The sequence below is a fragment of the Bos taurus genome, chromosome 17 (assembly GCF_002263795.3).
Source record: "Bos taurus isolate L1 Dominette 01449 registration number 42190680 breed Hereford chromosome 17, ARS-UCD2.0, whole genome shotgun sequence".
In the NCBI taxonomy this organism is placed as follows: Eukaryota; Metazoa; Chordata; class Mammalia; order Artiodactyla; family Bovidae; genus Bos; species Bos taurus.
In genome coordinates, this window is record NC_037344.1 from 41812676 (window position 1) to 41827434 (window position 14759).

The following is a 14759-nucleotide window of genomic DNA, read 5'->3' on the forward strand; positions in this document are numbered from 1 at the left end:
AAGAACACTGGAGTGAGTTGCCATTTCCTTCTCCTTCTCTAATGCATGAAAGTGAAAAGTGAAAGTGAAGTCGCTCAGTCGTGTCCGACTCTTAGCGACCCCATGGATTGCAGCCTAACAGGCTCCTCCATCCATGGGATTTTCCAAGCAAGAGTACTGGAGTGGGGTGCCATTGCCTTCTTCGTAGTGTATCTTAGTATATGGTATATTTCCAGAAATTTATCCATTTCTTCTAGATTAATTTTTTGGCATATAATTATTCACAGTAGTCTCATAATTTAAAAAAGTCTGTGCATTAGTTGTAATGTCTTTGCTTTCATTTCTGATTTTATTGAATCTTTTCTATGTTCTTCTTAGCAATTTTCTACTCTTTTACTTCCTTTGCACTTTATGTTATGGAAGCCACAAATTATATTGTACGTCCAGTAACATATTTTATAATTATAGTTATTTTATAAAGTTATATTTTAACCTCTCAAATTAAAAGACATTTATGCATCACTATTATAGCATCGTAGTATTCTGTATTTATCTATATATGTACCTTTACCAATGAGCTTTGTACTTGCATATGCTTTGTGTAGCTATCTAGCATCCTTTCATTTCAACAGGAAGGACCTCTTTTAACACTTCCTGCAAAGCAGGTGTAGTGCTGATTATCTCTCCCAGCTTTAGTTTATCTTGGAATGTCTTAATTTCTCCCTAATTTTTGAATGAGTGTCTTTCTAGAGACATCATTCTTCATTAGCACTATCTTTTTCCAGCTCTTTGAATATATCCTCTCATTCCCTCTGACCTACAAGCTTTCTGCTGATAAGTCCATTAGGAGTCTTATGGGTCCTCATGTGTATGTGGCAAGACACATTTGTCTTGCTGTTTTCAAAACTGTCTGACATTTGACAATTTGATTATAATGTTTCTTTGAGTACACTTTTCTTGAATTTCTCCTATTTAAGATTCTTTGGGTTTCATAAATCCAGATGTCTATCTCCCTGCCCTCCCCCACCAGATTGAGAAAAATGTTCACCATTTTTATTTAAATAAGTTTTCTACCCCTTTCTCTGTCTCTTTTTATTCTGGAATTCCCATAATGTGTTTATTCCACACCCAAGGCCCTTAGGACTTTCAGCCAGCGTTCCACAAGTCCCTTAGGATTTCTTCACATTTTTTTCATTGTCTCTTTTTTCCCCCTTATTGATACTCTGGATACTTTGAAATGACTTAAATTTGCTGACTCTTTCTTCTGCTTGATCAAGTCTGATGTTGAATCAGTATAGTGAATTTTTAAATTCAGTCATTGTAGTTATTTTCAACATTTGGTTCTTTTTTATATTTTTTACTTCTGTTAATGTTCTCATTTTGTTCGTGCATCATTTTCCTGAGCTCTTTGAGCATTTTTGTAACAGATATTTGGAATTCTTTGCCAAGTTATCCAGGTACCTCCATTTTTTTTTTTTTTAAGTTTGATTTCTGGAGATTAATGTTTTTCCTTTGAGCCACATTTTTGTTGTTTTTTTCCTATGTGCCTTATAAGTTTGTGTTGGGATCTGTGCCTTTTTTAAAAACAGCCACCTCTCCCAATCTTCATGGATTGACTTCATATAGGGATAGAACTTCACCAATCACCCTGGTTAAATATTCCAAAGGCCTCTTAAACATTTTCTGTGGATATGTCTTCTTTGGACTTGTATGTGTAAATTTCCAATCAGATGGATTTGCAGGAAGCTTTTTTCCAGAGTTCATAATCTCTTGCTCTTTTGATGTCTGTCTGCAGTAATGCAGGTTCTCTAGAGCTAGAATAAGCCATCCAGCTCTGTTTTATTATCTATAGAGTATGCTAGGCCCAAGTCAGGAAATGCAGTCTCCAAAGCACCCCACGGAAGGTCAGAACATTGCAAGCACACACCAGTCTTCTTCCAAAGCCAAGGGAGTGGCCACCAAGCTGCATTGGTCTCTGTGTGCTGGACCACAGGTCTCTGAAACAGGAGCAAACTATCAGCTCCCTCCTGTTCTCAGCAGCCCCCAGGCATCTAGCACGTGCCAAGTCCCAGCAGTGCTCCAAGCAGGCAAGGCAGAACCAGTTCCTTGAAAAGTCCAAGAAATGGACCCACACTCCAACTTGTTTGCTGCTTCCCTAACGGAAGCTCGAATTAGGGGTTTTCCCCATTTTACCACATTGAACTGGAGGGGAAGGTCTATGCTGATGTGTGTGTGCCAGGTCAAAGTGAAAGTCACTCAGTCATGTCTGACTGTTTGTGATCCCATGGACTGTAGCCTGTCAGGATTCTCTGTCCATGGAATTCTCCAGGCAAGAATTACCAGAGTGGGTTGCCATTCATTCCCTTCTCCAGGGGATCTTCCAAACTCAGGAATCAAACCTTGGCCTCCTGTATTGCAGGTGGGTTTTTTATCATCTGAACCATCAGGGAAGCCAGGCCAACCCTTCAACTTTATTCTCAGAGGTCCCCAACCTGATGCTCTTTTTAGTGCTTTGATTCAGGCAAGACAGAAAGAAACCAGTTCCTCCGAAAAGTCATAACATGAAAATAGTCAAGTAGTCTCTCTCTCCCTAGAAAGAAACCAAGAGCTACATGTTTCTTCCCAATGCTGACGTGCTGTGCCAGGGAAGTCCCTGCAGCCAGTGAGGCCATGAATTTTCCTACAGGGTTTGACTGGCTGGTTTCACACTCAACTTGCTTTGCAGGAGCCTCTTAACTGTTTTCTCACTGAGTCAATGTACTGCTGTTGAATCTGTGTATCTGGGAGAAAAAGGGAGGGTCTGGATTTTTTGAGGCAACTATCTTTTGATATCACCTCCTTGGATCTTTGTTTCCTTAGATGAAATATTAAAAAAAATTTTTTTAATTTATTTATTTGGTTGCAGCACTTGGGATCTTTGTGGCAGCATGCAGGATGTTCAGTTGTGGCATGTAGACTATTTGTGCCACAAAGATTCTTTAGTTGTGGCATGTGGGATCTGGGGCTTCCCTGGTGACTCAGATGATAATGAATCTGCCTGCAATGCAGGAGACCAGGGTTTGATCCCTAGGTTGGTAAGATCCTCTGGAGAAGGGAATGTCAACCTCACTTCAGTACTTGCCTAGAGAATTCCATGGACAGAGGAGCCTGGCGGTCTATAGTCCATGTGGTTGCAAAGAGTAGGACATGACTGAGCAACTAACACACATACACAGAGACACATGTGGGATCTAGTTCTTTGACCAAGGATTGAACCCAGGCCCCCTGCATTGGGAGCCCAGAGTCTTAGTCCCTGAACCACCAGGGAAGTCCCCTTAGATGCAATTTTAAATATCAATTTGGGGAACCTGACAATATCTGACTTTTCTTGACTTTCCCAATTTTATTTCTAAAATGTCATTATTCTGTGAACATAAGTAATCACATTCACTAGCACCTTGGGTTTGACCATCACTCACTATGATCTAGGGCAAAATTGTATGTTGGAAGCATGAAGTAAAAATTACTTTAGTATCAAGTTTTCCTTCAAATATCAAAAGTCTAATTAAAGAATTTTCAAAACAACAATATTTATATCTAGTCCAGATTTTGCTTCCAGTATGTTTAAATAATTGCAAAATTTCTATTTCTTTTCTCTGTACAACTCTTGGACTGTGTTTGTTACCATGGCAACTAGTTCAGAATATCCAATGAGACAAGCATGATGATTCTTTTACTTAAGCACAAAGAGTGAATTAAAAACCAAGTCATCTAAAGTACCCGCACAGGTATACATTGATATTTATCTTCTCTTAGGCATCTAAGCAGGAATTTCAGAAGAGTTTTGAGATAAGAGATTAGTCTCAAATTTTCTCTATTGGTTGGACCTTTTTGGCTAGAATAATTAACCTCATGATTTGATAGTAGTGTGACAGGAGCATTTTCTCTTTAATATGGACAATGATAGAAAGCCTCCTATAATTTGGTAGGAGTCAGATTATCTATCCAAAGGATAATGTGAGCTTTCAACTCCCTTTTGAGTCACAAAGGTGGTCTCTAAATGAAATGATCAGAAGCACACTGATTTGCTGAGAATTGCTATGGAAAGAAGAAAAGGACCAAAATGACAGTTAGTCTTGAGAAGCTATCATTTTGCATGATAACTGTAATTCAGTGAGTAGACATATCCTTTTCTTTTTTCTTCCATAGTGCTTTCATCCCCAAAGCACCATTCAATATGGTCTTGCATACATTTCTTTCTGAATTTGTAAACTACTTAATGAAATGCAGACCTTTAAACTGAACATTAGATCTTAAAGGAAATGTGAATCAATCTTATAAAATGTTGACCTTTCCTTCACAGTTAAACCACCGCCTTTAGCTGAATAAGAGAACACAGGCTTTCCCCAGGCAGCTTAGGCTAAAAGTAGCCTTAAAGTCTTTAAGAACTCAATCTTGTTCTCAGATATTTTGTGGAATGGTGAGAACATTTAAAATGTCAGAGAAACAAAATGCCAGCTAGAGAGGAAATGATTTCAGCCAGTCCTAGATTATCTAGAGAAACCTTGAACATGCAGAGTCGTCAGCTGTAAAGATTTTTTATGACTAATCAAGCTCTTCAACAATAAGAAAAAAAAAACTAAGGAAGAAAAATCTGTAACATTATGACTAACCATGCCATGAGTGACTTACAACATAGTCATATAGTGCTATTTGTTGCTAATGTATTCATATTCAGCATTTATTTAGTCCTGAGTATTTTGAAACTATTTAAAGAGTTAAGCATAACTAAAAGACTTATAAAGGGTTCATTTTGATATTAGTAAAATACATATGACTACATCCATTTCATCTTCATAATATTCTTTCAAATAATATAAAGATTAAGTGGATATATTCATATACACAAAGCTAGAAATAAATATATATATATTTATATAAACAAAGCTAGAAGGATGTATATTCTACCCACATAGAAATAGGTGATATATAAGAAACTATGGTTGAAAAATCTTTAGCTATACCAGAAATAATGAAATAAGTATGGAGAACTACCACAAATTAGTGAAATCTGTTCTATAAAATATAAATAAAGGAATCGAGCTTGTATTGCTGTTAAACACAAGTAGTAAGTGGGAAAAAATGTAACTATAATGAAAGAGAACTTAGTGTAGTTCTATAGGAAGCTGCTATAATGGTTAAAATATTTTTATTTATAAATATATTTCAATCAATGTTTTATATATAAACATAAGTGTGTCTTATGCTAGGGAAGGAATTAAAAACATCCCGCAGCCTTTAAAATGATAAATTATTATAATTCTCTTGTATTTGTAATTATTATATAGTAAAGAAAACTTTCAAACCAGTGCTTTCACTCAGGTAAGGCACACCTGCATAACATTATCTATTTATCTATCATTTATACTATTTGTAAACTATGTGAAAAGTCTACAATGCTGGGTAACAACAATATACTTTTATGGATTATTACCAGACAAAATTGATCTTCTGAGAGTGGCATAATTAACTTAATTGAACACAAAGGAGATACCTTTATTTTAACAATATTTTAAAATCTGTTCATTGCAACACCAGCATAATTAAAGGAGACCACTTACTCAGAAACACACTGTCCTTCATCCTCCCAGAGGAAATAAACAGATTGCAGTGTGGGGACTTAGGATAGGCCTGAAGTATTTCCTCTCTGCAAGTTAATACTTTTGTTTCATGGATTGACAGGTCTATGACTGGTTTATTTATCAAGCCATTTTCTATCCCCCACATCTAAGTTTCTGTAGGAACATAATGCACATAGTTCTTACAGAATCCTCCTCTACACACACTCATCTAATTTAAGATCTGTCCTCTTTTACTGAAAGAAGAAATTATCAAAATGTGAAAGTCTAAAAATAGTGGTTTATAATTGAAAGCCTAATTCTTTCTTAATTATAGGTGTGTTACGGTGGTGCTATAATTAGGGAGGATTGACAGCTCCAAAATAACTCAGACTTTATCATTCACTCTGTATAAGGATGTATATGGGTTCTAAGCACAGAAAACTCTGGAAAAGTAAGATGTAGGGTCTATTTTCTCACATCTCTTGTTGATTACAAGATTGCCCTCTATTTACTTTCTCTAGTAGCAAAAAGCAAATATTTCATTCAAGTTAGTTTCACTGATTATCACTGAAAGAACATATAGATTTTTAAGTTAGAAAATTTGCAGCTTAAATTGAAATTCTAAATATAAGTCACACATACTGACTTCATTAAAGCAATATTAATGTAACCCAAAATTATTAAATTATGTAACTAAAATATGAAAATATTTTAGATTTAAATTGAACATTTGTCATCACCTTATGACAACAAAACAGATTTTTATAAATAAGATGAAATAGTCACCTTTTAATTTGATATAAGATGCTTTCATCCCTTCAAAGACATATCTTTAGTTAATATTGAGACTGAAGACTGAAATTCTGAATTTTGTTTTAAAACTGGCAAATGGTCTTAAACAAGTTATTTTCCATCTTTTAGCTACTCATATATCTTTAAACTTTAGACAAAAACCTAACTTTTTTTTTTTTTTTTAAACCTAACTTTTAAAATCAATTCCTCTAGTGGCTAAATTCAGAGCTCTTGCTGTGACAAGAAACAAAAGTTGACTTGATAAATACTGAGATAAGGGAAAATTTAAAATAACATAAATAATAAAACCCCACTTCATAAACAGCATTACAAAGAAAAAGCTACCACTAAAGCCGAATTAAGTCATATAAGGAAACACAAAATAACTATTAGAATCTTAAATACCAAAAACTGAGACAAGTTTTCATGTCTCAGGCATGAAAGTAACTACAAGTGGCAGCCAGAGAACAAAAAGCAAGCGCGTGTCTTCGGTGTGGGACATGCCCATTCCATCTGCATCTTTGCTTCTGGCAGTCTGGGCGCCATGATGCTCACTCTCCTAGCTTTCTGTTTGTCCTGCACCCGGTTTACAGGAGCCCCAAATGCCCCTGAAGATAAAAGGGCAGTTGAGAGAGAGGATGTCCCAGGTGTGTGATGAATGTTAATTTTAGGAATGCATGGAGTGTGGTGTGCATGCAAGGAAATTTCCTTTGTAACACCTTTCATCTTAAGCTCAGAAATTTGACCAGACTACTGCTAATACATTGTAGTATAACCTAGCAATTAAAGGGAAAAAAAAAAGTCAAGGAAAACAACTATATATTGCCCTTGTAATGTCTATAAATTACCTTCATCTCATTCAATGCATTTGCAGTTACACTCTATAAATAGAATTCTTTTTTAAATGGGATCTGCAGTCAATCTTCATATCCGAATGCAACAAACTCCGTGAGAAAAGGTATGAGATGTGATGGGTACTGCTATAAAGACAGACCATGCCTGAAAATATCTTTAGAGTCAGAAGCAAAATGAAGACTATTCTTACTATGGTCACCATGGTACCCAATTACCCAACACTAATTCAGTTATGGGCTTCCCTGGTGGCTAAGAATCCACCTGCAATGCCTGGGACCAGGGTTTGATCTCTGGGTTGGAAAGATTTCCTGGAGAAGGGATCACTCATGAATTAGCAGCACCTTTTAATTTAACTCTACGGACAAAGTATACTTACTTTAAGAAACATATACTTTGTCCGTATAGTCAAAGCTATTGAACGAGTCAATTCCTAGTCAATTCCTAGTCAATTGACAAGAAGTCCAGGGTCCTCAAGGAGAAGATAGGGGTCTGGGGCTGTCGAGGAGGATATAGGGGCCTGGAATTCTCAAGGAGGAGGAAAGGACAAACTTTCTTTTCTACATTCCTTAGTAAGGATTACATAACAATAATGTATTCTGCTTGCGTACAGTTTCTCCTTCTTGAAAACCTTCTGACTAATCCTGTTATCTTAAAATTTATATTATGGGAGTGGGTCTGGTAAGATCTTTCTATTGTTAGTTCTAATCCTGTCATCTTAAAATGTAAATAGTGGGATTGGGTCTAGTAAGATCTTTACAACCTTGAGACATTATTTTGATTTATTGTAATAACCAATTGAAAAAGTATATAACTCCCTTTTCTAAGACTAGTGAGGGGGGTACTCTCCATCCTCTTCTGATTTCTATATCAGAAACTTTCTCTGTCCCTTTTTCACTTTAATAAAACTCTGCTACACAAAAGCTCTTGAATGATCAAGCCTGGTCCCTGGTCCCGAAGCTAAATCTTCTTTGGAGATCACAAATCAGGCATTGTTCACCATAAACTATCACTATGGTCTTTCCAGTAGTCATGTATAGATGTAAGAGTTGGACCATAAGGAAGGCTGAACACAAAAGAACTGATGCTTTTGAATTGTGATACTGAAGAAGACTCTTGAGAGTCCCTTCGACAGCAAGATCAAACCAGTCAATCCTAAGGGAAATCAACCCTGAATATTCATTGGAAGGAGTGACGGTGAAGCTAAAGCTCCGATAATTTGGTCACCCAATGCAAATAGTCCACTCACCAGAAAACACCCTGATGCTGGGAAAGATTGAAGGCAAGAGGAAAAGAGGGCAGCAGAGGATGAGATGGTTGGATGACATCACAGATTCAATGGACATGAACTTGGGTGAACTCAGGGAGATAATGAGGGACAGGGAGGCCTGGTGTGCTATAGTCCATGGGGCTGCAAAGAGTTGAACATGACTTAGTGACTGAACAACAATAACATATTCTGTGTACTACTTTCTCAAATGACAACCACACCCTGTTTTCATGGAGGATATTTAACATGGCAAGCTCCTGTTCACTTGGCTGATGTGTGCTGTTCTGTTAGCCTTCTTTTACTGCTACAAACAGAATAGTGTGGCTTTAAGTACTTTTGAGTACACATACCCCTCCTTCTCAAGATAAAGAGAAGCTGACTACTAATGCTTTATGCACTGAGACCTAGTCACCTTGATTCATCATAGCTACTTTTGCAGGTATATGGAGAAGAACTGTGAGTCACTGATTGCATTTCTACCATTAAATCCTCTAACTTGACAAAACATAGAGGGGATTGAAATAGAGCATGAAGGCAGCGAAGTAAATCCAGAGACTTTTCTCCGCAAGGAAAAACAGCGTACGGGAAGAATGCTTTAGGAGTAAAAGACTTCAGCACACACATTACCTGCCAGAATTTGGTCAAATCCTCACATTTAGTTTAATAATGTGCAACATGCAAACAAAAATGATCATTCTGACTATCATACAGAAATACTGTGAGATTCAGAGACATTGCATAAGATAAGACTCTGCCTTGGGAAGCTATACTAATAAAAGTTATCGGGTTGTCTAAGACTATGGACAGAGGGTCGTAACATTGTACAGGAGGCAATGATCAAGACCATCCCCAAGAAAAAGAAATGCAAAAAGGCAGAATGGTTGTCTGAGGAGGCCTTACAAATAGCTGAGAAAAGAAGAGAAGTGAAAGGGAAAGGGAAAAAGGAAAGATATACTCATCTGAAAGCAGAATTTCAAAGAATAGCAAGAAGAGATCAGAATGTTTTCTTAAGTGAACAATACAAAGAAATAGAGGAAAACAATAGAATGAGAAAGATTAGAGATATTTTCAAGAAAATTAGAGATACCAAGGAAACATTTCATACAAAGATGGGCAAAATAAAGGACGGAAATGGTATGGACCTAACAAAAGCAGAAGATATTAAGAAGAGGTGGCAAGAATACACAGAAGAACTATATGAAAAATATCTTAATGACCCAGATAACCATGAAGGTGTGATCACTCACCTAGAGCCAGACATCCTGGAGTGCAAATCAAGTGGGTCTTAGGAAGCATCTCTATGAACACAGCTAGTGGAGGCTATGGAATTCCAGTTGAGGTATTTCAAATTCAAAAAGATGATGCTGTGAAAGTGCTGCAGTCAATATGCTACCAAATTTGGAAAACTCAGCAGTGGTCACAGGGCTGGAAAAGGTTAGTTTTCATTCCAATCACAAAGAAAGGCAATGTCAAAGAATATACAAACTTCTGCAACAAGTAATGCTCAAAATTCTCCAAGTTAGGCTTCAACAGTACATGAACCAAGAACTTCCAGATATTCAAGCTGCATTGAGAAAAGGCAGAGGAAGCAGAGATCAAATTGCCAACATCCACCGGATCCTAGAAAAAGCAAGAGAATTCCAGAAAAACATCTACTTCTTCTTCATTGACTATGCTAAAGCCTTTGACTGTGTGGATCACATCAAACTGTGGAAAATTCTTCAAGAGGTGGGAATACCAGACCACATTACCTGCCTAATGAGAAACCTGTATGTAGGTCAAAAAAACAGCAGTTAGAAATGGACATGAAACAATGGACTTGTTCCAAATTGGGAAAGGAGTACTTCAAGGCTGTATACCGTCAGCCTGCTTATTTAACTTCTGTGCAGAGTATATCATGTGAAATGCTGGACTGGATGAAGCACAGCTAGAGTCAAGATTGCTGGGAGAAACAGCAATAACCTCAGATATGCAGATGACACCACCCTTATGGCAGAAAGTGAAGAGGAACTGAAGAAGCTCTTGATGAAAATGAAAGAGGAAAGTAAAAAAGCTAGCTTAAAACTCAAGATTCAAAAAACAAGGATAATGGCATCTGGTCCCATTATTTCATGGCAAATAGATAGGGAAACAATGGAAACAGTGACAAACTTTATTTTCTCGGACTCCAAAATCACTGCAGATGTTGACTGCAGCCATGAAATTAAGACACTTGCTTCTTAAAGGAAATGCTTTGACCAACCTAGATACCATATTAAAGCAGAGACATTACTTTTCCAACAAAGGTCTGTCTAGTCAAAGCTATGGTTTTTCCAGTAGTCATATATTGATGTTGGGCCATAAAGAAGGCTGAGTTGGACTATAAAGAAAGCTGAGCACTGAAGAATTGATGCTTTTGAACTGTGGTGTTAGAGAAGACTCATGAGAGTCCCTTGGACTGCAAAGAGATCAAACCATTCAAACCTTAAGGAAATCAATCCTGAATATTCATTGGAAGGACTGTGCTGAAGCTGAAAATCCAATACTTTGGCCACCTGATGTGAAGAGTTCACTCATTAGAAAAGACCCTAATGTTGGGAAAGATTGAGGGCAGGAGGAGAAGGGTACAACAGAGGATGAGATGGTTGGATGGCATCACCAACTCAGTGGACATGAATTTTAGCAAACTCTGGGAGATGGTGAAGGACAGGGAAGCCTTGTGTGCTGTAGTCCATGGTGTTGCAAAGAATCAGATGTGATGGAGGGACTGAACAATAACAACAATAAGATAATAAACATCACTTCTCTATTACTCCAGAGAAAGTAAGTTCCACAATCCTATATAGGCAAACGACACACTGCAGATATGTCAGGGTTGTTTGTGTATGTGTGTGTGTACTGCACGTGGGAACCACAATATCTGTGGGGTTACTGAACTGAAACACAAGAGTTGATCTATCCTTTGCCCAGAGTTATCTAGCCTTTTCATCCTGTGTCCTGGGAAATTTACATATTCTAAGCATGAAATCTTGGCCATGTGCTGATTAAGGTATATGTTTCTATGGTTGAGTTAAGGTACACTGAAAAGCTCTGAGATTCTGAATGTGCAGTTATTGAGAATAGCTGGTCCCAAACAAGCTAATGAGAGTGACTCTCAACAGACAGTGTCTGGAAACAAGGTTATTTTAGTCAACATAAGTAGCAGTAAGTAAACCATGATATAACAAGTCCCTTCATAGATCTTATTTAGAGAGGGAGGAATACCAATAAAATATATCAATAAAATAAAAGCAAGCCATATTGGAATACATTTAAATGTTTCAAAATATACTAATTGAGAATCATACTGGAGTGGGCTGCCATTTCCTTCTCCAGGGGGTCTTCCCAACCCAGGGATCGAACCCAGGTCTCCTGCATGCAGCCAGATGCTTTACCATCTGAGCCACCAGGGAAGCCCAGGCAATATTCTAATTTATTTAATAGCTCCACTGTCATGATCAGGCTAGAGAGCACATTATGTTAAGCACTACAATATACACATATTGCAACTATTTTCAGTAGTAGGAGTAAACTGTCATTAGCAGCAAAACTGCATTGCAACATTCACAGGTAGCATTAAAGTCAAGGTTGCTTACAAAAGGACCATAGGCTTGTCTTACACTGCAGTGCCTAGTGGAAGTGCCAAAGTCCTGCTGCCCCACTCACGTCCAAATTACTATCTGTTGTCAGCAGTCTGACAGAACCACCTTCTCTCCCATCACATCTGGAGCACAACTGATGTTATTTGGAAAAGATACCAATGGTAATGCAGGATGAGACGGTCCTCAAACCACAATGTACTACTTCAGCTGGACGTTGAAAGCCCTGATCTTCACTCAATCTCAGATACACTCAAAGATACTTGTGGATTATTAGAGATCATCATGTGCCATCTATTCGGCTTAATGCCAAGGTTTATCTGCTTTATCTCAACATTTTAATAGAATGAGCTCTTTCAGAGAGATAAGAGTAGAAAAGAAGTGAAGTCGCTCAGTTGTGTCCGACTCTTTGCGACCCCATGGACTGTAGCCCACCAGGCTCCTCCATCCATGGAATTTTCTAGGCAAAAGTACTGGAGTGGGTTGCCATTTCCTTCTCCAGGGGATCTTCCCAACTCAGGGATCAAACCTGGGTCTCCCACACTGTGGGCAGACGCTTTACCGTCTGAGCCACCAGGGAATCCCATTAAGAATATAAGGAAAGAAAATTATACCATCAGCCTATTGGGCTGGTTCCTTTAGACAGAGAACATAAGACCAAAGATCTTTTAAAAGCTAAAATACATTTAATAGATACGGAATTATTATTCCCATTTTAAAAATTAGGAGGTTGAAGGCCTTTGTTAGCCTTTTCTTGGAGGGTTTAACAGAAAACTCAGAATTTCCACACATGATCATAACTGATTTCCTGACACAGAATTAACATAACTGATTTGACAGTTCTCAACTGTAAATTATGTAAGATAATTGACAGTCAAGCTTATTTAACATAAAGCAAACTATAACACCATTTTCTTTTAAAAATAATAATTTAATTTTAACTAGATTTTGCTTCATTTTTGTCCCAAAAGGAAAATCAATTTTTATAAAAACTAGATTTCTTTACAACATAGTGTTTTTCTCCAAAAGAGTCAGGAATCAATAAAAATAGATAGTGCCAATTATAGGGGTAGGGAGGGTAGAGGGGTAGAGAAAAGGTTAAGAACAGAAATAGAAAACAAACGTATGGTTACCAAAGGGTAAGGTGGAGAGGAGGGATAAATTAGGATTTGGGGATTAATAGATATATATTACTATATGTAAATTTGATAAACAACAAGAACCTACTGTATAGCACAGGGAACTTCACTCAAGTATTCTTTAATTACCTAAATGGGAAAAGAATTTGAAAAAGAATAGATACATGTATATGTATAACTGAATCACTTTGCTGTAAACCTGAAACTATCACAACATGTAAATCAACTATACTCCAATATAAAATACAAATGAAAAAAGAGGAACAAAAATAGAATTAGAGACAGAGATGGAAGTAACTTTCACATAGCACCTTTGTATAGACCATGGGAGAGGCAAGGAGGCACAGAGTTTAGGTTGGTTCAACTGTAAGACCAAAACAAGAACTTATGAAGCAGAATCTCTTACCCTGAAAAATTCCTTGGTGGAGCCAGAGTCTAATGTTCCATAAGCAATTTCTGTTTGCTTAGAAAGATCCTCGGCACTTTCGATGGGAGACACCATCCTCTCTACAGTCAGGAAGGCAGCTAGGTTAGCCGTGTAGGAGGAGATTATGATCAGGGTAAAGAACCACCACACTCCTCCAACAATGCGCCCAGACAGGGATCTGATAACAAGTACGAAATGGATTTGTAAAGTGAAATGAAGGACCTCATAAGGAAACAAGTTAGCAGTATTATGCAAATATTGATTTATAGGGAAATATTTGATTTCATATTTTTCAATATATCAGCTAGTTCATGAAACTTAAAATTATTAAACTTTATGGGCAAGGATTACAGATTCACTAGATCTGATGAGCTATCCAGAGGCAAAACTTTAGATTCCTGAAATTCTTTCACAGTTATTATGGCTACATGTAACAGGCAATTTCAAGAAATGTGTGAATAATCTATCCAATGCTTATAATATTTTATCCACTCATGATATAATTAAACAAAGAAGAGAATCTAAGATTAACAGCAAAACTCTGAAAAAATGCTGACAAAATCAAATATCAAAAATAAAAGTATGCACCATAGATATGGCTTTAAACACCAAAGAAACCCTCCATTTAATCCTTCCAATGAAGTTTCAAAACCCTCAAAAAAGGTCCAAAATTTCATTAGGATTTTGTATGTGTAGAAACACAGATTTTAGAAATAGTACAGGATAGAAATGGAAAAAAATGATACTACAGAGTATGACACAAAATATAATTCTTAACAAATAAAAATCTGATGCTTCAGGCATGAACTGTTATATCCCTGTTCCTTTGTGCCTCCTGCTTAAGGAAAAAAGAAAACTGAAAGAAAACAAATCAGACATTTAAAAGTTTGCCAAAATATAAATTTCTAGTTTGAAAAATAATAAAAATAGAAATATTATGACCATAAATTCTTACATAAAATACTTTTCAAAAGCTTGATTTACTTTAAACCCTAGATAGATAAGTATAGATGTAGGTATAGAAATAGATAAGTATAAATATGTAGATACAGAAGTAGATATATAGGGTTTTATTTGGTAGAT

The 14759-nt window shown here is 36.9% G+C and overlaps 1 protein-coding gene across 4 annotated transcripts in view; it reads right to left on the bottom strand.

Moving 5' to 3' along the window:
- The window catches only part of GRIA2 (glutamate ionotropic receptor AMPA type subunit 2), a 186243-nt gene that overhangs the window by 27417 nt on the left and 144067 nt on the right, over positions 1-14759 (bottom strand). For all 4 annotated transcript variants that reach the window (XM_005217677.5, NM_001076321.3, NM_001185116.2 and 1 more), the window contains 1 exon segment: positions 13656-13854. In XM_005217677.5, coding sequence (XP_005217734.1) covers positions 13656-13854 — 199 coding nt within the window.